Below are 25,078 nucleotides of genomic sequence, written 5' to 3' on the forward strand. Positions count from 1 at the left end.
GGAAGCGTTCACCTTTCCTGTTTCCAGAGATCAAGCTTCTTTGGCCAGCCTTCTGGCCTTTGGCTCACTGAGAAGGCTTTTTCCTAACTTCGCTCTAGGAGGGAGAGGGACTTGTGGAAGTCAGAGGACCAGGCTCCTTTTATGATCTGCCTTCCACTGGAACAGAGAAAGGACGGTGTACACATCGAGAGGGATTTTGATATTATTTAAAGAAGCCTCTCATAAAAGTGGAATATTTTTGGCCAACTTCCCCCAATAGATATTAACCAAATATATATTTTCAAGTGAAGCGTTACCCTTAAAAGTGCTTGAAATGACGAAGTAGCATCTAAATCTTACTATATTAAACTATCAACTCTAGCTGGCAACATGGCTAGGGTTTAAAATAATTGAAGATGCTGTTTTTTAAAAAGTCAGTATATATCAGTATATGTGCAAAGGCTTGCTGTTAAGATCTCTGTTCATGTTATTGGCTTTGCACATTAAGGTTGAATTCCTCTTAGTTTGTTGTAGGAGACTAAGAGGAAACCTTTCTTTATAGTGTATATTCTCTGTAAACCAGTCTTCAATCTCTCAATCAAAAAGAAATCAGAGTTTACTCCTGGGACACACTAGTCATGAAGACACTAATATGCATTTATTCGTTTCATTTCCTATGTAGTACCTAGTGTGTTTCCTCTCTGTTTAATATTTTTCTTTTTCCTTCCAGTGTTGGCCACTAGTTACTCTAAGAAAGCCATAATCTTTGTCTCTTCTTGGAAGATACTAGAAAAATTACCTTCCAAGTCTTTCTTGAATTGCTATCAAGGTATCATGGGAAAAGGAGATATAGAAAGTTTTACTTTCCACAGCTCTGCACTCAGATCCTCCAAGTTCATGGTCCTTAGATTGGGATGGGGCAGTGCTGTCAGGGAGTCAGTGAACAGAGTTGGCAAGACTGGTTGGGAAATACTTGGGAGCTTCACAGAAGGCTATTTGCCCTCAAGTTATGTAGCATCAAGTCATGAACCGTCTTTTCAGTATATGAAATAGCCATAGATTTTTTTAATCCATGATCACTCAGTCAGGAAAGCTGGCCGGTGCCCTTGGTTTACACTTTGTTAGATTTTTTTTCTTTGAAAAATGAAGCCATAGATCATATTTAAGAAGAGACCTAGGAGACTTAAAAATAATCTAGCTAAAGAAATACTCATAGCTTTCTGGATTATTGCTATGATTTGGGAGTTATGTGTAACTGTTGGCACTATTTAAGGTCTGAAATCCCAAAAGGTCATGCATTTGCATTTTTCCAGACTAGTCTGTGATTGAGAAAATTATTGACTTCTGATATTATTGAGGAGCAGACACAATTATTAAAAATCAAAAATGGACATACTGCTTATTTGAAATATTTTTTACCTAATGGTATGTAACTGAATTGTTTTTAGAATTTTCTTTCCTTCCTTTTTCTTCTCTCATTTATTTTTTTTTCAGACAAGAAGAACAGCTGAGGCCTTTTGTGTTGCATGCTTGTTTGCGGAACTCAGATGAAGAAGTAAGATTCCTCCAAACATGTGCTCGGGTTCTGGTGTTTTGTCTCCTCCCCTCAAAGGACATCCAGTCTCTCAGCTTGCATATAATGCTTGCAGAAATTCTCACAACAAAAGGTAGACTTTTATAAGTAATCGATAGTACTTATGTGATGATAAATGTGCAAACAAACGTGCTACCTACTAATGTGACTGATAACACTTTATATAACACCTATGTGGACCTTGCATACTGTGGGACATATGGGAATTAAAATAGTTTCAGAATTTTTAGTTTAAATGCCACTCAAAGAAGGGATCATTTGGCCATACATGATAAACAGTTTTTTATATAACATATTGCCAAATGCATAGTACATTCTGTTGTTGATTTTGACATAAGATAACCAACTCCACGCTCTCCATAGGGAGGCATCCATTTAGGATAGCTTTCGAGTTATCCAGGCTGATAATATATACATTAATGAAAGAATATCTATACTCAAACTCCAATGTGCATTTACTTACAATGCTTCACTGATAATGCCTATATATGAATTTTGTGAACTTGGAATAAACAAAAAAGGAACTGTACCACAATATAATGTGATTACTGGTGGGGAAAAAAATATATCCCGGGAAATGCTTAACCAGGATAAGAAAAACAGAAGAATATATGACCTAAGAGAAATTTTTCCTATCTCATAATTTCAAGAAAATAGCATTGTGTTTGATATGCATTGATTTGAATATCTCATTTATTGTCTCAGGATTAGCCAGTGGTGCCCATTAGCTGATACAACCAACCACAGAGAAAAGGGGAACTTTTTAACTTACAGTTAGTAGAATGAATTTGTAATAGTGTCATTGACTTTTTAACAACTTCTTCCCTAAGGTCCACTTTCACCAGTTGAGAGAATGTTGATTTTCATCTTTTGACAGACAAAACATATTGAGCCTTATAAAAGAAAAAAATCAGTGTACCTAATTTTGATAGCTTTGTTAGCAGCTGGGGATAGGCAGCCGTGTGTGTGTGTGTGTGTGTGTGTGTGTGTGTGTGTGTGTGTGTTCCCCATTTGGGTAGTTTAAAAATGTTTCCCAAATGTAGTTTCAGTTATATAATATGAACACAGTTCCTTTAGAGTAAAATACCTCTTTCAATGGTGCTTTCTTCTCCTTCCCACAGTCTTGAAGCCAGTAGTGACATTACTTAGTAATCCAGATTACATTAACCGTATGCTGCTTGCCCAGCTGGAACACAGAGAACAGATGAATGAACATCACAAGAGAGCCTACACCTATGCTCCTTCTTATGAAGAGTTCATTAAGCTTATTAATAGCAACTCTGATGTTGACTTCTTAAAGCAGCTAAGGTATCTGGTCTTTAATTATAGTGTGACAATAGCTACTAATTATTCATTTCCGCCTACTTAGGTAAAAAAAAAAATGTGTTTGCCAGGGAAGCAAAAATAAAGTCCATAAATCTTAACCATTCAGTGACAACTAAATTTATCCAACTTCTTCAGTGGGATTAGTTTTTTCAAAGTATAATGTTTTTCGAATAATTAGATTATAATAGATTTGAAAGCTGTTCAGTTGTTAGGCATATCTCCTTAGTCACTCAGATGCTTACCTTAGAAAAGCATTGGAAGGAGATGATGTGTTTTTAAAATTACATTGCAGAACATTGTATTGGTTTTCATTTTTCTAAGAAAATGCCGAGGCCAAAGTTTGGGAATAAGGGATTGTTAACTAATTGTTTTGAGAAAACACATTTGAAATACACCCCTGGACTCTCTTTTATGGGAAAATTCAATCTCACTTATCGTACTTGAGATATTTTAGGGATGAGTGTGTGATTTTGTGCTTTTTTATTTTTATTATTTATGATATATCGTATACAGTATGATTATATAGGGTTGTGTAGTTTAAGGACTTTCTAGTCTTCTATTTTTCTGATTATCCTGGTGTTTGTGTCCTCAAATGATAATGCATGGGGAAGGAAGGAAACTCTGGTATGTCATTTTGCTTCTGAAAAGTAATTTTGGTAAATCTCTGATGGAAAAGTAAAATATTGGCTGAAATTTGGTCTTTGAACTATTCGAAGATTTTCGACTTGTCTTATTTGCCTCTGAACTAAGGTCAACATTAAGATGTCAAAAGATTTTTTTAAAACCAGAACTAATTATTTTGATCAACTATTGGTAGTCTAGCATTGGCTGTCATTTTGTGCCTGAACACAATTCATAAGAATGAAGGTTTATTTTCTTCAAAATATACTAGCCAAAGTCTTAGGACTAGAAATGCTATAAATATCTTAATGTAAGCAGTTTATTATGTAGTAGGTAAAGAAAGAAGCTCAGCAAGACTTGACCTTTATAAAACAAAATCACGGCATCTGCTGCCCTAGGATGATTGGATGGCCTGCTTTTATCACAGTTGGAGCATTGTGGATTGCCTCAATCTGCGTGGCCAAAGATTACACTAGAAGTGCGTTTTCAGATTTAAAATTTTCTCATTTCTTTCTAATATGTGATGAAACAAAAACAGTATGAGCACTTAAATCTTTTTTTAACATCACTTCCTCTTGCTCTCATAAGTCGGGCAGCATTGAAGGATAGAACACTGGGAGTCTGAGGAAGAAGGCCCTCTGAGCACTGAGAGACTTAAAGGGCAAGTAGAAATGTTGAACTAAAGAATGGCTTTTTCAAATATTGAGATAATTCAAATACTATAAAAGTCACCTTTTTAAAGTGTACAATTCAGTGGTTTTCAAGACTGTGTGACCGTCGCCACTAAGTCCAGACTAAGTTCAGAATGTTTTCATCACCCTAAATAGAAACCTCATACCTGTTAGTAGTCACTCCTCCCACACCCCCCAGCCTGTGGCAACCACGAATCTGCTTTCTATCTCTATGGATTTGCCTATTCTGGACATTTCATATAAATCAAGTTATCCAACATGTGGCCTATTGTGTCTGGCTTCTTTTACTCAGCATAGTGTTTTCAAGGTTTGTCTATTGGCTCAATAATATACCATTGTATGAATATACCCTATTTTGTTTATCCACTTACTAGTTGATGGAAAATTTGGATTGTTTGCACTTTAAAGAATGCCCTTTGAGTGATCACCGAGTATCTTCAGTAGCATTTTCAGTGACTGTTGATAAATAAATGAGAGTAAAATAAACTGTTGCAGATTCCTAACCTCTCCCTACCACCACCTCCCCCACTGTATACCTGCCACCAACAAGGAGTCATGGAGTGCAGACACCAGGGTGGGGGCTCCTTTTGTACATTATTTCTGTTCTACATATTGAATTCTCTGTGCCCTCCACTTTACTGTTAGACTCTATGTTTCCAACACAGTTTATAGAGTCAAAGGAGAGGACTCTTGGAGGTACTCAGGTGATTAGATCATCAAACTCTTACAGTGCCTACTCTATTAGAAACAAAAAGAATAAACTTTCAGGTTTAATTAAGTTGATATAATGACTGAGTCCAGCTGAAACGATTTATTCTTCTGACCTCCATGCCTTTATGGAGGGAAATAATATTGATAACTTCCTCTAGAAGGGCTACACAATGCCTTTATGGAGGGAAATAATATTGATAACTTCCTTTAGAAGGGCTACGCAACTCTAGAAGTGGCAAAGAGTGATCATTTTTCTCAGAAAAGTAGTGGTGTCGCCTAAACCATCTTGTTACTTGGCTATTTATTGTTTATCTGATAGAAAATTTTTTTCTATCCGGGGTCAAGTCTGCTTACGGTTATCGACAGGCAAAATCACTTTTTATCAGACTCATGTCCAAAGCCTAAGTTGATGAGGCTTATCAACTACCTGGCACTAATGGAGCTGCTTTCTTCAGTCATAGTCTGAACTGTTTTGTTGTATTTCTGGTAAAATTCAGAGTACTCTGTTGTCTGATTTTATTAGTGTTTTAGGTCATTATCTTCAAAATTGCTCTTTGTAACATTTTAGGATTGGCTGCCTGAGGCAAGGAATGTATCTTATTTAGACTAGGCAGTTGTTGAAACTGTCCACTTTTATTTTTCACATATTTGGGAGATAGATGCATATTTTCTAAAGGAAATAAATTTATTTAATTCCGCTAGACTGGAATGCATTGAAAACAAAGAAACAAACCTTGATGGTGGTATTTGAAGTGTTTATTTTTTATCCGAGTCAGCATGAGATGCTTTCACAGTAGGATTAGGAAGCTAGAAATGCTTCCTTCAAAGATACTAAATTAGTGGATTTTTACTCTGGCTGTGTATGAAAATCACCTAGGCTTTTAAAAAGTACAATTGAATATCCCACTGTCTGTAGCTACTTCTTTTTTCTTCTTTGCTGGCATCTAAGAAGTCGAAGCATGGTGACTGGACTAGTGTAATATTTTGAATTTTCCAGGGTCTCCTAGTAGGAGCAGTGATGAACTCTGTTAATAAAGCAGGAGCCCAAAATCTGATCATCATCTCGATGCAGGATATTAAAGGGCAGCTGAATAGTCTTCCCACTGCTAGTGTGGGTGGTGGAAGGAGGATGGTGGTCAGGGAAGGCGAATCAGAGTTCAGAACGGAGGTGTGTCCATCAGTGAAACTTGACAACTACAGAATTATCAGAGAAAGGACAGTGTGTTCCTTTATTTTGAAAATGAAGCCAGGAGTCAAAGTAAACATTAAACAGAGGAAAATGAAAGGTTCTGCGCTTACAAGAACCTCTTATAAGGGAGTGGGCAGATCGTGGCCCAGGAATGCAGCCAGTGCTGCCTGCACTGTGTAATTCTTCAGTGTATTTGTAAAAAGTATTCTAATAAAAATTATTTTCTCCTCCATGACATGGAGGAATTTTTATGTAACTGGTCTGGAGACGAACCTAGACAGTGCTTTTTAGAGGCTCCCCAGGTGGTTATAACGTGTAACTAGTATTGAGAATCTCTTTTTAAACGGAATATTCTTCCACGTGCTACCAACCTGAACTCTTAGCTGCCATGGCATATAATTTGTTCTACTTTAATTCTTTGAAAACTGTATATCACTGTTTGAGATATACGGTAGCTCTATTGAGGAGAATATAGATTAATCGGGATACCTCATTATTCCACTACATTATCGTAATAAACAAAGGATATTTTGTCACTGGCCTTCCTGAGCAATGTGTTTGGCTCAAGGTTTCTCGACCTTGCCAAAATCGACATTCCGGGCTGGTACTGGGGCTCCGTCCTCCTCAAGGACCCTGTGGCTCACTGCTCTGCTGTGCTGAGGGTATTTCCAGTGTCCTCATGGTTCAGGGTGTATTCTGAAGTGCCAGTCATCATATCCAAATTCCAGAAAGCAGAGCGAAGACAAGGAAAGACAGTGGCAAGGTCACACACTGGATGTATTTTAAGGAAATTTCTGGAAGCTGCTCCTTGACCTTTCTGCTTATTATTTTGTTGGTCAGAACAATTGCAATATAATAGGTAGTCTTATTCTAGGCAGCCTTAGGCTAGGTTAAAAATGGAAGATTCTATTACTAAGAAAGAAAGAATAATGGTTATAGAATAGGCAAGTAGTAATTTTTCTACAGTACTCCGAGTTGTATAGTTATAGTGAAGCAGGATAGCACTGCTTCCCACACAAGCACTGGAAAAATACTTCTTTCCTGGATTTGACATTTGCCAAGGTTAAAGAGATGCCAAGCAGATGCTCAAGAAGGGGAAAGCTTTCTTGCATTTAAATTACCATTTGTTGAGTATCTAATATGTATTAAGCACAATGTCAAGATCTTTACAATCATCATCTCATTATTATAGCAACTATGTGAATTAGGTACTATTATTCTCAATTAGTGGTTGAAGAAAGTAAAATGACTTGCCCTGGATTGCATAGTTAACAAGTAACAGAGCCGGGATTTGAATTCGGATCTGTTTGACTTCAAATCCCATATGTAAAGCTGGGTAACTCGCTAGCCAGGAGGGCAGAAAACAGCAGTGACACGCAACCTCAGCCTTGTGGAATTTCCTATGGGTGTGGCAATAACTCTATTGTCCTTGAGTCTTTGCAGGCACTAATCCTGGCGTAGAGAATAATACCACCCCAAAGTGCCATCATCTTAAGATGGTGATAGACTGCCAGAGAAACAAGTAGTAATAAAACCAGAGCAACCTCTCACTGCCATAATTCAATTTACTGCCAGTCCAATCTTTATTAGATTTTTCAGTTCTGGATTTGCTTATATCTGACCCTCCATTTAAAGAGCAACATGGAGAATCTAAAAATAGAAGAGAGGAAATTCTAATAATGAGTGAAAGGTTTAAAATTTTAAAGATCGAAGATTTTTTAGGTTGGAGAAGGGAAGCAAACCTTTTATTTGGTATACACTGAAATTGATGTGGTGTTTTCTGTTTTACTGGGATAAAGCAAGAGGCAGTGGGCATAACGAATGAATTAACTTCAGAGATAGTTAACAACGGAGTGGGTTACTGAGGGAATTTGCTACATATTTTCTCTTTAGATATTAAGGGGGTGGATTTTCATCTCAGAATTAGTTTAGGTGCATTGGCACATGAAGACAATATATTAACAATATTAAAATTCTTAAAATTTCATGCTTTTGTGTAAAAGAATTTAAATTATCTGAATGTTCAGTGTTTTGAACAGTGATTCTGAAAATATTTTGTGTCTCATGAGCAGTAAAATAGGATTACGTTATAGAGGAACATGAAAGAAGAGATTGCATGCACCTTAAGACAAACTAATGCACCGTGTCCGAAATCAATAAGGACATGTAAACAGCTAAGGGAAAGGCTAGTGTGGGTGGACAAAGGGATGAAAAAATCAAAGTGCAGAACAGAGAAGGCTAGCAAATTTTTATGAAAATAATGAATGAACATAAATTTAAACATTAAAATGCAAGGCTACCTAAGAAAAATGTTCTAAATAAATCTTACAGTTTTATCTTACAGAAGATCAAAGTACACTGACTTCAGAATATAATTCCTTCTATTAGTGTCAGAGAAATAGCAGAGGGCACAGAGGTGGCAGTTAAACATATCAGAGAACGTTGATTATTTTCACTTAGGAGCAAAGATAAGTATTGGCAGCAATGTAAAATTTGATATAAGAAGGAGAAGTTTCGGTATAAAGAAGTTTATGGTCTCTCTGAAATTAAAGAATTTATTATGTGCTTATAATTGGAGCACCACTAGTGCTGTAGGTCAGATGTATGTGCTTTATGAGCGACAGGAGCACGTAAGTCAGTTTATATAAAACACTTAGCCCAGATTCTGCATATTCCTAATTGGTAGCTGCTACTATTGTTGTTGTTATAATTATTAAACCAAGGATTACAAACATTTCATTGTGAACACTGATCAATTACTAGTAGCCCACCGGCATTCAGAGTTTCATTCAGGTTTGAGGAGACCCAATAATACATAGAAATGTTCCTCTCTCCATCCTGAGGTCCAAGCCATCTAGGGCCAAGGAATATGGCAAATGTCACTCATTACCGATAGATCATGGAGAATGTGGTTTATATACGTAAGCGGCATACTCTCTAACACTGAGTCTCGGAATGAAACATTTTTTCCCACCTAGCAATGCTAGAATCAGCAACCTCCTCCCTACGTCTCCCTTCCTCCCCATCTCCCTGGCAGGTGCAGAGTCTACTTGCTGGCTGGCCTTGGAGGCAGAGAACACGTGCTCTTAAGAGGAAGGAGAACAGAAGGGCTGCACTCCATATACCCAGTTCCTCCTTCTTTGTGATCAGATTAAAAAGCTCTTCCTTCTCTAGGGAGTGAGAAGAGTGAATGAGAGGTGGAGAGAGACCAGAGATGGCGCTTCTTATATTTCAAATGAAACATCAGGAGTTGGGGGTGGAGTGGGGTGGATAGGTAATGCATTTTTCTTTAAAAAGAAAAAACAAAAATAAAAACTGTGGTGCTGAATCCCTACTCAACAGCAAAGAATTTTATGACTCAAAGGTCTCCTAAAGGAACGGTCATGAAGAGTGGTAGAATGGTGTGCTCATAATCTTAAAAACTGCCTTTCGTGGGGAGAGGCGAGAAACCCTGACTCATAGCGTTTGCTGATTTAAACCCATGGCCAAGTTAAAGCCACTGGTATGACATCACGGAGTGTGGTGTTGGGAAGAGATGTGCAGTAGCACACCATTTTATATGTGTAGTGTTTCCAAAATACTAATGCAATCAGTGTAAATAACCTTGAACATAGATAATAGTAAAATGAATGAAATTATTAGGAAACGATGAGTTTTGAGTACTCTTACACTGAAAAACTATGATTTAATTATACGTTTGCATAAATGATTTTAATAATCGTAGGTTTCATTCCTGAAAATTAACAGCTAGCTCTCAAGAGTTGGCAAGAGCCTTGTGAGCTGGCTGCAGCACAGCACTGAGTAGTGGCCACACAGCTCTGTCTTTCAATGACCCTGCACTAGACAGAAATGCAGTTCTTCTAGAGGTGGCTGAGGATTAACAACATCAGAAGTTAACCTGTAGCGGTCAGGCAAGCATCTAAAGTAGACCCTAGCCATGAAAATGGGCTCAGGTGTCAGACAGACCTGGATTTCACAGACCTGCTTTGCTTTTGCTTTGCTGCTTGCAAGCTGCATCACCTTGGGCAAGTCATTTAAATGCCGAGCCTCAGTTTTAACTATGAAATGAAGAAAATAGTTCCTGTTTCATAGGATTGTGGTGATAATTAAATGAGATAATGCATGTAATGCATTAGCACAGTTCTCAGAACGTGCTAGGCTCCTAATTAGAGCTGAAAAATTACCAATGATCAAGAGAAGGCAACAAAATTCTCAGATCCTGACTCGAATAGGATTAACGGGTGAGGTGAAGTAACACAATAATATCTTGTTTCAGAAAAACTTCACTTAAAATGTATAAGAAAGTCATTAGGATGTCTTTAATATAGAACATAAAACTAGGCAGTTAAAGATGATATTCAGTAAACATACTGAATGAAAATGCTTTATGTAAGAATTGAGAATATATAGCAGTGGTTCTGTGTACATAAGCCTATAAATAAAGTGATATTAATAGCTGACATAAAAATATGAAGAACATTAGTAAAAACTAGATATAGGAAGCAGAGAGAACAATTTTGGCTTTCTTGAGGTTAACTTAAGGGCACTAGCTAGCCAGGGGTGACAAAGCTTTGGTTACTACTGTAACATGTAATTTCTGTAGGCTCTGGGAACTAGAAAATGAATATTTGGTAACGTAGTTATTTTAGGAAGATTAAAAAATATAAACAGGACTAAGAAAATGGAAATCACTTATTGCCAGAAGACAAAAACTGTGAATACTTGGCGTACATATTTTCAGATTATTTTCTGTATATAGGACATGAAGTGTGTGTGTGTGTGTGTGTGTGTGTGTTTGAATACGTTCAGGATAACTCAGACAGCTCTGGTCCAGAACTTTCTTACTGGTGCGACTCAAATATAGTGTATAGTTGTGTGGAGAAGAAAGATTTCTCAGCCCTGGAGGTAGCTGGATAGAGCCTGGGATGGCTGGTTATTACAGTGTTCTGTTCAAATATTATAATTTGCTACGTGTGCCAGGGATGAACAAGGGTTAGGAAGCATGTCTTAGTATTTCTGTGGAAAACAGAAAAATGGAAAACAGGTTTAGAAATCCCTTTAGTGGAAAGAGTCTCTTACTCCTCTGAGTCCTAACTGAAAATATTTCCCGTTTGTGCTGCACTGGCTCTTTCTGCTTAATACCATAACCATGAAAATATAGCTCAGAACCTTGTTCCTGTCCTCAGTAGAAATCAGACCCAAAAGCCAAAGTGAGATGCTTCGCTTTGTTCATAATATTGGTGAAGATTAAAAATTCGATGATACCTAGTGTTTACAAGGGTGTAGGAAAACAGATAAACTCATGTCCTACTGGTAGGAGTATAGATTATCACCTTTTTGTAACACAATTTTAGAATATGAAAAACAGGTCATAAAATATGCATTCTTTTCGATAACGTTATTAGTCATAAGAATTTATCTCAAGGCAATAATCATGAATGTGCTGAAAGATTTCTCCAAAAATGTTTCTTGAAATTTAATTTAAAAGAGAGAAAAGCTTGAAATAACCAATGTGCCTAGAAATAAGGGTTTGGTTAAAAAAAAAAAATTGGCGCAACTATAGATTGCCATGTAACAATGGTTTTGCCCAGAATATTTAATGTTGGAAGATAGTAACTACAAATAGATGAGTTAAAAAGGCTCTAAGACAGTATTTATACCCTAAATCCAGTCTTATAAAACAACAAAATATTATGTTGGCATAGAAGAAAGGTTAAAAAGATGTATTGGATTTTAATTGTGGTTAACTTTGAATGTTGTGCTTTCACATTGCCCTGTTTTCTTCAATGAACATATGTTTTTTCAGAGAGAGTAAAAATTGGCTCAGACTAAGAAAACACATCTGCCTGTCCATTTATCAGGCTGGGATAACAGACACTAATGGTGGCTACAAAGTTAACAGGAAACAATCTTTCTTCCAAGTATACTCAGCAGCTGTAAAACGTCAGAATGATTCTCTTTGTTGAGTGACTACTGCTTTCTTATTCAGAGAAACCTGCTTTCTAAAATTTTACCTAGACTACCAGAAACTTTGTTGTTTGAAATTCTGTCAGTAAGAATGACACGTCCTGCTCGTGCTTGGAGGATTTCAGTCACTTTAACAGAGAGAAGCAGCCTCATTTATCACCCACATGTAGGGCTGAAATTAAGGGGTTTTGGGGCTTAACATTCCACATCTATCTTAACTTTGTAGTTTCCATGGAAATGGGACCGCAAATGCCTCTGAAAGTGACTGCTTAACACAGTCCTGCACTGAGCCTGTCCCACTGCTGCTTCATTTAAATTTCATGTATACACCACGCTTCCTCAGAATCCCATAGTAATTGTCTTTTGTTTGTTTGTTTGTTTGGGAGAGGTGCCAGGGTTCCTTCTTGCTCCTTGCAGTGGGTCAATAAATCTGATTTTGTTTGACTATAGTGACCCTTCGATTGATTAGGCTCAGCTACTCCTATAGTCAGGAAAAAAATAAGGCTACTTAAATAATTTTTATATATACTTCACAAACATACATACTGTGTCCTTCAGTAGTACATATCTAAAGAGGCAATAGCGGTGTTAAGGAGCAATAGTGATAGTTAACATTTGTTAACATTTGTTAGCTCTTACTGTGGGGCAGGCATTGTTCCAAATATTTTAAAGATGTTATTTAAAGATCTCATTTAATCTTCATAGCAACCCTGTGGAGAAAAATATTGGTATTCCTCTTCTTACAGATGAAGACTCCTGAGTTTTAGAATGCTTAAATAAATAATTTCCCCAGGGTGACATAGTAAGTGTTATAAGCAGGATTTGAACACAGCTCATCTGGTGCCAGAGCTTACATTCTTAAGTACTTCCTAGGTTGGGACACAGCTTTGACTTAGCTAACTGAAATTACCACGACTTCATTTCTTCCCCAGAGCTATCACTGAAGTCCCTCTACTGAAAACATGTCTAGGCTAGTATAAAATAGCTGTGGCAACTCTGAAAACATTATTTTTAAGTTTTTAAGTTTTTCTTAAAAATTTGTGTGTGTATATGTGGTATTCTAATCTGTAGTATATCTTTGCTAATTTTAATTTAAGTTAGTATCGTAGACCATTTTCTGTATTGTATACCGGAGACTAGGATTTGTCTAGCCTTTGACTCTGCTAAGACATTCCAGCATGTGCGTGCTCAAACAGCTGTAAAGTAATGGTTAACAAAAATTGTGTAAGATGTGCCTAATTAAATGAAGAGACGAACTTTTTTTTGGTTTGGCTTGTAAGTAACTTTGAAAATCAGTTCTAATAGAATTCCAAAGCTATCCTGAACAGTTGACAGTAGAAGGACAATAAGTCTATAGATTTCCAAGGTGATTATTTTGAAGGACTGTGTAGCATTTCAGGTAAGTGTATGATAAATGGGAAGAGTTCATAAATATAAGTCTGCTCTAAGTCTTTATTAACCTAGCTAAGTCTATATATCTAAAGGGAGGTGAGGTGGCGACTCAAAGGGGCAGGTGGCAGCTATCTTTGTGTGACTTTTTCCTCGCCCCTGGGACAAGGGATACTGTAGGTAGGATCTTGCTCAAGTTGGAATAGAACTGAACTCCTGTTATGCTTTCTCTTAATACCTGATTTTACATTATCCTTTTGGAAAAACATATACTAATTATCTCTGCACTTCTGATCAAGAGAATGTTTGCAAATATCAGTCTTCCTGATTCTTGAACCAAACTTGGCACCAGCAAGGCCATGTCTGCCTCTGGAAGAAAGCCAAGGGAGTGCCAGGTATCCCTGAGGGGCTCTCCAGAGGACAAGGAACCCTGTGCCATCAGGGCTAGCCCACATTTGGATGTATATGTTTGTATGGTTTTGTTGAGAATGAGAAAGTCACTCATTTCCTACTTTGCCTTTTGGTATTAAGTGAAAATGAGTTCTACAGAGTCAATAACCATGTTCAAATGCCTACTGTGTACAAAGCACTATGTGAAGAGGGTCTGGTGTATGTAAAGATGAATTGGTTGTGGATTCTCGAATTCTTTCCCCTGATGTTAAGGCGTTATTAGTCCAGCATAGGCACGCATGTGGGCATAAATAGTTAAATATGAAGGAAGATTTTAGAGCCAGAAGTAGAGCGTAAAAAGCTAAAGAAGTGGGTAGGAGCAAATATTTCATCCTGTAGAAGAGAGGAATCTAAGAAGCTTCAGAGAGGAATGTCAATGAACTGAGTGTTTAAGAACAAATAGGATTTCAACAGATAAGGGGAAGGGATGGCGTGCAAGAGAGGAAAGAAAGAAGGAATCGCTGGGAGTCAGGAAGGAGCTGGAGTGTGTTTGGGGTATTGCATGCTGTCTGGTTTGGCAGGAAAATGGTATCCAAGAGGGATACAGAAGGCAGTAAGCCTAGAAAGATTATCTGGCACTGGCCATGCTTATATGCTTTGAAAGGCTTTAGACAAGATAAACATTAACCTATACTGAATTGTAGAGTAGCAGGAAAATGGTTGAGAATATGAGCTTTAGAGTCAGGCAGCCCTAGGTTGTAATTTTGGTCCTAGTATTAAAAGCAATGAGGCCCTGTATATATTTCTTAATCCACTCAAACTCTAACTTTCTCCTCTGTAATGGGGGGGATGATTACAGGACCTTGTTGTGAGGATTAAATGAGGTAATGTAAATTAAAGTATCTAAACAGGTACCTGGTACCTGATGAAAGGAATCAATAAATGTTAGCTGGTATTATATTATAATTTTATGGATTCATTTATAAAACTTTAACTCTTTACTGAGATGGTGTGTATTTTTTCCAATACCACTGATGACTCATTTATTTGTTCCAGCACATGAATCACTAAGAATATCAAAAGAACAGATTGTTCAGAATATTATTTGTACCTGTTAAGTGTTACAGATGTTAACACTTGTTAATTTATTAGCTCATTGTCTTGGTCAGTTTGTACTGCTATAACAAAAATACCATAGACCGAGTGGCTTAAGCAATGAACATGTATTCTTCACAGTCTCGAGTCTGGGAAGTCCAAGATCAAGGGGCTGGCAGGTTGCGTGTCTGGTGAAGGCCCACTTTTTGGTTTATAGATGGCTGTCTTCTTTCTATAATCTTTCTTGGTGGCAAGAGAGCTCTCTGGGGTCTATTTATACAGGCACTCATCTCATTTATGAGGATACCACCCCATGATCTAATTACCTCCCAGATATTATACCTACAGATACCATCACATTGGGATGATGTTTAAACATGTGAATTTGGGGGGGAATACTAACATTCAGTCTGTAGCACTCATTAATTTTTACTGAGTGCCTACCTTATGTTTAGTGCCAGACGAGGTCCTATAGGAGATGACATGACACAATCCGTCTCTTCAAAGAGGCTTATGATAAAGTTAGAAAAACTGTAGCATATCTTTGTTATCGACAAAGCCACAATTTTGTCTTTGGCTCAGATGTGTTACCATTTTTTAAGGACATGTTAGGCCCTGAAAGGACTGGACACACCACTTTCTTCATTCACAGCACTGTAGAAATGCAACTCTTTGCATCAACAGTATAAAATAGTAGGTAAATAGGTACTATTATAAAGCAGAAGTAATTTAGGGTTTCAGAAAAGAGAAATGTGTGAATTAGAGAGGTTGGGGAAGATTTGAGGGAAAAAATAGTAGGTATAAATCTAGTTAGGTGGGCAAGTAGGGAGATTAGTTTTAGAAGGGAACAGCATGAGCAAAAGCCTTGAAAAGTGACTGTAGTTTTAGGAGGGCCATGCAGAAACTGCCCTGGCTTAGGTCCAGGTTTATACTGAGGAGAAAAAGAAGTTGGGCTGGATAAGAAGGCCCGTGCCAAGTTGCAGAAGGAGTGGCAGTCCACAGTTAAATTAAAGACTTGGTTAGGGAGAGTTAGACATTGATGGTTGCAGGTTTGTGTATGTTTCTTATAAGCTGTTTCCTCATCTGTTCAGTAACTTGCAGGAACAACCGTTTTTTGCACTTTACAATGGAGGAATGAAGGCAGTTCCATCAGAAAACTTTATTGATCATTAATGTCCTGGTAGTGCTTCCATTTGGGGAACATTGCCTGAATGTATATTCAGCCTAGAGATGTCTTCTCTTTGTATGGAGTTTTCAAAGCATGCTCTATCAGTTGGGGTGGCATTTGGCCATAGGACAAGTTGACATACAGTGACTTAAACAAGTTAGGGATTTATTTTCCTCATGTAACAAGATGTCCTGGGACGGGCAAGTGCAGGGCTGTTAAGATGGCTCAGTGTTGTCATGGAGACCTAAACTCCTATCTTCTTATATTACTGTCTTAGCCTGCGGCTTTCATCCTCATGGCTGCTGTATCTTCAACCAATTGCATTCTTATTTCACACAGGAAAATGGGGAAGGGCATGGACAAAAGACTGAAAAAGCTTTTCTGTAGAGTCTGCCCCTTTAGAAAGCTTTCCTGGAATTGCTACCCAGCAACTTCTGCTTATAACTCATAGGCTAGAACCATATCCCTAGCAATTAGGGATATGGTTCTAGCCTATATCCCTAACTGCTAGGAAGAAGGTTAGCATTTTTACAAAGGTGCATTTTTTTTCTCTGATAAAACCATGGTTCATTTAGTGAGGAAAAAAGAGAGAAAGGATGCTGGCAACCAGCAGTGTCTTCCACACTCTCCAGGTGCCAGCAATGCTCTTAACAGCCTGTTCTTTGAGGTGGTGAGAGGCAGGCGTAGGTATTTATGTAACACGAGCGAAGAAATAAAAAGATATGAATTTGCGAGGAGTCCATGAATAGCTGTAACTATGATGAATCCATGACTCTCATCTGGGTTTTAGTTGAAAAGCAAAAGAACCCATCAAGCCAGCCAGATGTAGCATTAAATCTAAGAATTCCACAAAGTTTGTGTTCAGAATAATAATTAATGTTAAATAGCTTTAATACAGGCAGATTCTTAAGCAGTCAATACAATTATGTGTTAAGAAACATTGAGGATAGATGAGCTCGGATAGGGCAGTACTGCGTTACCACTGCATAGCTCTCAAGAACTTGGGTTCACAAAGCCACCTGAATATGCTCAAAATAGTCACAACTCTAGGGTCGTACTCAGCACTTTTGTCAACTTTTAGTTTTCTTGATTCAGAGGTGTTTTTAGTCACACATGCATATATGTGATGTTGTCAGCTCCCTCTGTGCATTAAAATTACCTGGGGAACTTAAGTAATATTGATGCCGTGGTCCCACTGCAGATACTCAATCCTGGAATGGCCTTCTAAGAGAGAAATAATGACGGAAATCACTAAGACAGTGACAGTGGGACTGGAGGGGAGAGGACAGCTTTGAGACGTATGTAGGACAACTCCATCCAATAGAACTTTCTGCAGTGATGGAAATGTTTGTATGTACTGTCCAGGATGGTCCATGAGCCACACGCGTGTGGCTGTGGAGCACTTGAAATATAGCTAGTGCAGCTGAGGAGCTCACGGCCACCTCCTTGAACAGTGCAGATTTAGGAGATAGAATCGATAGGCTCTGGTTACTGATGGGGGCAGAGAAAGGTAGGGGTGGGAGTGAAAGAGAGGTGTTAAACACAACCTCAAAGGTTTTGTCGTCAGTGAGGGGGCAGGTAGTAATGCTTCTTGTATAGGGAATGGAGTGGGGCGGGGGCAAGTTCATGATTCTTACATTGGGGTCTCGGAGACGACTAGCATGCAGCAGAGCGCCTGGCTTACTGTAGGTGTTCAGATCATGTTGGATGGTTTCCATTATGTGTGGTCAGGATTCGCAGTTCCTGTGTTATATTTGATTAGTACAAATACAGTCTAAAAGTATCTCTGAGAATACTACTCTCTTCCCATTCATGCTTTTCTTTTTCTCTCTTTTTAAAAATCAGGTATCAAATTGTAGTGGAAATAATCCAGGCAACTACAATTAGCAGCTTTCCCCAGCTGAAGAGGCACAAGGGTAAGAATTAATTTATTTTCAGTTATGCATTCTAAAGGTCTATCCCTGGTCTCCTTTCTCCTGTCAGAACTTTGGCAAGTATGAGCATTCTTCTGGCTTACGTTTAAATATTTCAATTTATTAAATAATGGTATAATAGCATTAGAGAAAGTAAATATAAAATCATCCTAACATGAACCTTTGTTTGTATTCTCTGTTCCCGTATGAGCTTTATTCATCTGTAGTCATAATTCTTAGAAGATTAAAATCATCGGACACATAGTGCTTCCGTTGTTTTAAAACATGATTTCATAATTTTTTCTCGTTAACATTTAATTTCAATACACATTAATATTTCTACCTTGAAACATAACCTTGATGGTCATTTAAATGACTCTAGTGAGTCGGTTACATAATTTAATCTTTTCCTTTAGTTAAGCATTTATATCGTGAATAACTTCTGTCCTCTTTCCAGTCTTCTAGACTTTTTTTTTTTTAAAATATATTCTATGTTTTTTTCCTGTTCACCTTCAAATAAGAGATGTTTACCCAGGCATAATACTGAAGAATAATTAAGGCGTGAAGATGGCTGTCAGCCCCCTTATCGTTTGCGTGGTGCTAGCATATTACCCCTCTCATACATGAGGCTGAAGGACATGTTACTGTCTAGAGTGCAGAGCAGGTCTAGATTCGTAGCTATGATGTAGCAAACACTGCTCCCTTATAGGCTAGACTTTCCACGAGAGTCTCCTGGCCCACTGGAGTCCCCGTCAGGGAGCACAGTGCTAAAAGAACAAAGAAGAGCTGGCCCAGAGACTTTACACATGCACCCAGGGTTTGTCGTTAGCACATGGAGACAAAGGAAGCCTGGGTTGGGGACTTTACTTCTCTCTGTGTGTCCTGACAGAAGATAGGAGCTGTATAAAAAATGGAAATGAAGTTATGGATTATGAAGAGGCACTAATTTTTAATCTCAGCCCAGTAAGGAAGATGGTACAAATGTGTTCATTTAGAAATGTTTACCAAACACTGACTAGGTGATTGTGATACTGTGATGAACAAAGCAAGCTCCATATTTGTTGAGTCCCTAAACCAGGAGGGCTATGCAGTGACCAAGAAGGAGGTGTTACAGGGTAGGATGTGGATGATGGTAGTGAAAAGGAAGGGATTGATAAGGAAGGTGATGAAGGCAAAATAGCCTACTTGGCGCCTGATTGGATATGGGGAAGAATCGATGGGACATTACAGTGCTGGCACACTGCTGACTTCACAGATGAGGAAATGGCTGTCTAGAACAGTAAGTAAATTAGTTTGATATCATTCTAGTCTGCTACTGTTTCTGTTATATACATTGCTTCAGGTTGGTGAGAGGAAGTTTGAGGTACAGAAAGAAAATACTAGAGCAGGAGTTAGGAGACCTTGGTTCAAGTGATAGCTTCCTGATGAAACCTAGATAAGTCCTTTTATTTTTCTAGGACTCCATTTTTTAGTGTTTAGATTGAATGCTCTAGATGATTGTAAAGCGTTTCTCAGTGATGATGTTAAAAGAGTCAGAGAAGGTATAGGGGGGCTGGTTTAGAGGTAAGAATGCTTGGACATTCTGTATTTGTGAGACAGGAAGATAAAAAAGAGCCTGTTTGGCTTTTTTTCCTCCTCTCATTTGGCATTTCTAAGCTGGGATTCACTTTGTGGAAAGAGAGAGAGCAACCCTGAAGAGAAATATTTGTTCGTTATTAGTATAGAGATAATAGTTAATGGTCTACTATATCTGCTGTCTCCAAGTCAAGTATCTTTGCAAAGCTGAAGCTGTTCCCCATTCTTAGAGGAGAACAATGTATTAACAATCTCATGTGACTTCCCGTAATTCGTAATACCATCTACTGTCTCACTGTTGAAGTTCACATGTAGGCAATTTCAATTTTAAATAATTAAGTTGTTAAAATTTGTGTACATACTTTATAAAAAAAAGGAAGATCAAATTTAGCATTCTCCATTGTCCTTACTTTTTAAAAAATCGAATGTTCAGTAACATTGAGTATTATTGGAAGCAGTTCTTGTTTCTCTGTGACCTTTGGAGTTTTGATGTGTGGCTATCCAATAAAAAGTTACTTTATAAACCAGTTTAGATAGCCACTGTATCTCATTCTTCCTCAAATTGATCTTTAATTTCTTTTTAGACAAATATATGTGTGTTTTTCTTCTCTCTTTAAAAGTCATTAAGGAAAGTTTGATTTTTAGCATTAAAAGGCTCCCCAAAATATAATTGTTGAGTTGTTTTTGGAAATCTTTGCATTTTAGAGGCAGTGAAAATATCATCAGGCAAAGAATCTGGGAAAAGTCTCAGCCTGTATGTTAACCCCTTGCCACAAGCCCACCTGTCTGCACTGGTTCTCTGAAACCTGGAAAATGGAGCTGTGCTCATTTGTATCTCAGAGTGGCCATGTAGTGACGCTGCCAGGTTGTGTGTGCAATTGTAAGCAATGCCATTTCCAATGTTATTTCTCCTATTTTCACATTATCTTTGTAAGTGGGGGAAACTGAAGAAGTTTAAAAAAGAATAAACAGATGGAAGATCATAAGAATATTTAGTATTCAACCTACAGATGGGAACCTTACTTATGAGAATAGTGTATATAGGCTCTAAATATAGTTTTGTTGCTGCATATAAAGTTGTTTCTGGCAAAGCTTTTTCAGTCGTAATCATTGATGATTAAGAAATGATATGCAACTGTGAAAATACTTTGAGGATTTAAAGAAAAAATGCTGTATTACAGGTTAGGAGAAATTACCTGATTGTGTAACCCTCTAAAACCTTAAGGCAGCGGTCCCCAACCTTTTTGGCACCAGGGACCAGTATTCCTATGAGAATCTAATGCCCGATGATCTGAGGTGGAGCTGAGGCAGTGATGCTAGCGCGGGGGAGTGGCAGCAAATACAGATGAAGCTTCACTCACTCGCCTGCTCCTCATCTCCTGCTGTGTCTCGGACCAGTACCAGTGTGTGGCCCAGGAGTTGGGGACCCCTGCCTTAAGGAATTAACCAGTTCACTCTGTACTGCCATGTGAAAGTGTGTAAATCAAAGCCCCGTGTAACTGGACATCCGTAGTTTCTTGTCTTCTGTGAATGGCAGCACCATTCATCCACATAAGTCAGAACCTAGGAGTCATCCTTGTTCATTCGTTCTCCATCATGTACTATATCTAGTCCATCACGGTCACACAGATTGACCTCCTAAATATATCTGAATGCTGTCTTTCTACACCACCATTTTCTACCACCAGTCTTTCTCTTGAACTATAGCAATAGTTTCTTAATTGGTCTCCTGTATCCACTTCTGTCCTTATTTAATATGTTTTTCATACTGAATCCATAGTGATTTTTAAAAAGTAGATCGTTATCATGTCACCTTCATGCTTAAAACCCTTCATTATCTTCACCTTGTTCTTAGAGTACAAGCTCCTTGATGTGAGACCGACAGGGTCCTGCTTGCTCTGGGCCCTGTCTTGATCTTCATCCTCATCTCGTGCTGTTCCACTTCCTCTCTTTGTGCTCCAGCCACACCAACTTTCCTGTTTTCTCAACTCACTCTGATTCCTCCTGCCTCATCTTTGTATATTCTGTTCCTTCTCCATAGAATGCTACCCTACTCTGCCCAGGTAACCCCTACTTATCCTTTATATTTTATCCTGCATGTTTCTTCTCTGATCACAACCCCTCCTCCCCTGATTCAGGGTAGATGAGAGAGTGCTTGAGTTCTCTTAGGACTCCTCATATTAGTAGGGAATGTACTCTGGAGGACAACTTAATTACCAGAATTAGGGCTTCAGTCACCTCACAAACATGTTTTCGAGTGCCATTATGTGGTAGATACAGCTGTGCAATGAAAAACTGCCTTTGACCTTAAGGAGATCTCAGTCTAACGAGGAGACAGGTAGGCACACATGAAAATCATAATACAATTTGATAAATGCAGTGAGAGTTGCACATTTAAGATTTAGTAGTGGTTCAGATGTGTGGAGCAGTCGGGTCTACCTGCAACAAAGGTCAAAAAAGGTTTTCCCCTAAGAGTAACAGGATTGAGTCAGAAAGACTGAATGGCTCTCATTCCCTATGGACTTGTCAGGTATATGTGGGTGGAGGGTACCACGTGTACGTAGATGAAAAAGACAGTTGTGGAACAGCCCCCGTGTGTGGGTTATGTGAGGTGAGACACTGTGCTGGCGTTTGGCATGTAATGGAGAGATGAGGCTTGATAGGAAGACAGGGGCTGATCGTAAAGGGCCTTGTAAGCTCTCCTAAGAAGTGTAGGCTCTCCTAAGGCCATGCCACCCTGAACGAGCCCAATCCCGTCTGATCTCGGAAGCTAAGCAGAGTTGGGCCTGGTTAGTACTTGGATAGGAGACCACCTAGCAAGACCAGGTGCTGTAAACATAAAAAATAAAAAATAAGAGATTGTAAGCTGACAAGGTCCTTGCCGGTTGCTTTGCCTAAAATATAAATAAATTAAATAGATAGATAGATAAATAAAATTAAAAAAATAATTAAAAAAAGAAGTGTAGACATAATCCTGTAGAACAGTGATTCTTAAACTACAGTTTGCATCAGAATCTCCTGAAGGACTTGTTAAAATGCAGATCATTGCCCCCACCCCTGCTCCAGAGTTTCTAATTCTGTAGATCTGGAGTGGGGTTCCTGAGAGGTTGCATTACTCACGGGTTCTCCAGCGATGCTAGTGCTTCTGACCCAGGAACTGCATTCCGGGAACCACTACTGTAGCTGATAAGAGTCATTGATGTATTCATGTTTGCATTTTAGTGCCCAACTCCCTAGTTTTTTAATTTACAATTTGAACAGCCAGAGTACTTGAGAAATGGGCTATGAAGGTAACTGGCTGCTATGGTCTGAATGTTTGTGACTTCCCAAAATTCATATGTTGAAATCCTAACATCCAAACATAATGGTATTAGGAAGTGAGGCCTTTGGGAGGTACTCGAGTCATGAGGTGGAGCCCTCATGGATGGGATTTGTCCTCCGATAATAAAAGAGTCTTCAGAGAGATCTCTAGCCTCTTTTACCATGTTGAGGACATAGCAAGAAGGTGACCAGCTGTAACCTGGAAGCGGGCCTTCACTAGAATCTGACCATGCTGGCACCCTAATCTTGGATTTTCAGCCTCCAGAACTATGAGAAATAAATTTCTGTTGCTTATAGCTACTCAGTCTGTGGTTATAGTCACTTGAATGAATTAAAACACTGGCCAAGTGTAGGAAATCTCATAGTAATGGAACGTATGCTAAATTTTCTCTGAAATTTGATGTGAATAAGCCACAGTATTTTATCTCCCTTTAGAGCTTTCTTTTCGGCTATTCTGAATCCTGAAGTGTCATCAAGAATAGTTATGGCGATTCAGAGTAATATTTATTCAGCTGACAGCAGCAAACGACATTATGTGGATTTGAGTCTGCTATAAACTGCTGTATATAAGTAGTACACACTTGGGAGTGATATGCTCATAGTATAGACTGGAAGGCTTTGTAAAATTATGCATTTTCTTTTCTTTAGACTATAAGTAAACAGTTTTGGAATTAAATATATCTAGTAGAACTGTAGAACTTTGGAATATATCGAATATGTGTCTAGACACACATGTACTCACATACATTTACTTGTTGATAAGAACCATAATAATTTCCATTAGAAATTATTTTTATAAAGATAATATGTAGCTTCTTTGTCTGGTTTGTGATTTAAAGGTGTCACTGATTGTAAGAAGGGAGCTAATTGCCTCAGGGTCCTTTCTGATGCTTTGATGTGATCTGACTTTCTAGCATTGCAGTAATTTGATACAAATGTTTCTAATTTATTAATGACCTAAACTTACAAAACACCCAGGCTGGTTCTCTGCCATTGCTGCAGGGGCCCCTGCCAGTGTTTTTCCCTGCCCAGCCCTCTACTTTGAGAACTGCTACCTCGGGCACCTGCTAGTCCTTCTCCAGTGTCCTACTTCACCCCCATCTATTCTCTGACTTGAGGGACTCGTAATTTTATAGGCAACTCTACTCTCTCCTCTGTCCCCAAAGAAAACTTTAGTCATCGTATAGTCTAACACTTGAATTTATACAAATAAAGTTTAGGACCAGAGATGTTAAGCACTGTACCCTGTGTGACTAAAACTACTGATTAGTCAGTCACACACAGATCTGGGACTTGAACCCAGGTCTTCTGACTCTTCCTGGACTCTTCCCACTCCCTGCTCATTCACACAGGTAGATGTTATGAGAGCCATGCTCAGGGCTTACAAGTGACATGGGCCAGATCCATGTTCTAAGTGTATGTGTCTATCTGTTCAACTCATAGTTCTAATTTTGGATTTAGTTGATATGACATTATTTTGAAAAACGTGTTGCAAATATGTCGGAGGGCCTTAAATCAAAGCAAGTGCTAGATACATTTAAAGGAAGGAAACATGAGGTGTGCAGCCAGCACCCCTGACCGGGCGGTGCAGGGCCCGTGAAGCCTCTGCAGTCTCCTCCAGTATAACTCGAGTGGCTCTCCCATCAGCTCCTGCTATCGTTTCTGCTGCTTGCTCAAATATACTTTCTGCTAAAGTGGACTGCCACTTCAGGAAATTTAAGGAGTTTGATTTGTTAAGAGAATCCTATTTGTTCTTAAAAAAAAAAAAAGAACATACAGGCCTCAAGTCGAAAAGTAAGGTAAATCTTTTTTTATTTCCTGGGCAGCCTTTGAGATGATTTTCAGACAATTTTGAAGAAGTTCGTGATGATTAGTAACTACCGAGAATCGCTGTCAGCTTCATGTCAAGAAGTCAAGCACCGTTTCTCGTTCTGAGACTTGACTAGGCCCTAAGTAAATACATACCTGTTTCTCGAACCCTCCTCTCAGGGAGTGTTGAGTGAAACTTCTACTTATATGTTTAAGAAAGACTCAGAGGCTTGTTAGTCTGTCGGTGCGGATGTAGGTTGAGGAGTGGAGGCCTGACGTTTTCTACTGGGGAACTTTCTTAATTTCTTACCTCGATCGCCAGGGATGTGAGAAGACCAG

The 25,078-nt window shown here is 38.5% G+C and overlaps 1 protein-coding gene and 1 pseudogene across 3 annotated transcripts in view; both read left to right on the plus strand.

Moving 5' to 3' along the window:
• The window catches only part of SNX25 (sorting nexin 25), a 104,513-nt gene that overhangs the window by 40,177 nt on the left and 39,258 nt on the right, over nt 1-25,078 (plus strand). For all 3 annotated transcript variants that reach the window (XM_015592787.2, XM_025049878.1, XM_006916384.3), the window contains 3 exons: nt 1,474-1,646; nt 2,695-2,881; nt 17,967-18,037. In XM_015592787.2, the coding sequence (XP_015448273.1) occupies nt 1,474-1,646; nt 2,695-2,881; nt 17,967-18,037 (431 nt within the window). The remainder of the gene's footprint in view (nt 1-1,473; nt 1,647-2,694; nt 2,882-17,966; nt 18,038-25,078) is intronic.
• LOC112483440 lies at nt 22,329-22,447 on the plus strand (annotated as a pseudogene).

This window comes from Pteropus alecto, unplaced genomic scaffold (genome assembly GCF_000325575.1).
Source record: "Pteropus alecto unplaced genomic scaffold, ASM32557v1 scaffold24, whole genome shotgun sequence".
Taxonomy (NCBI): Eukaryota; Metazoa; Chordata; class Mammalia; order Chiroptera; family Pteropodidae; genus Pteropus; species Pteropus alecto.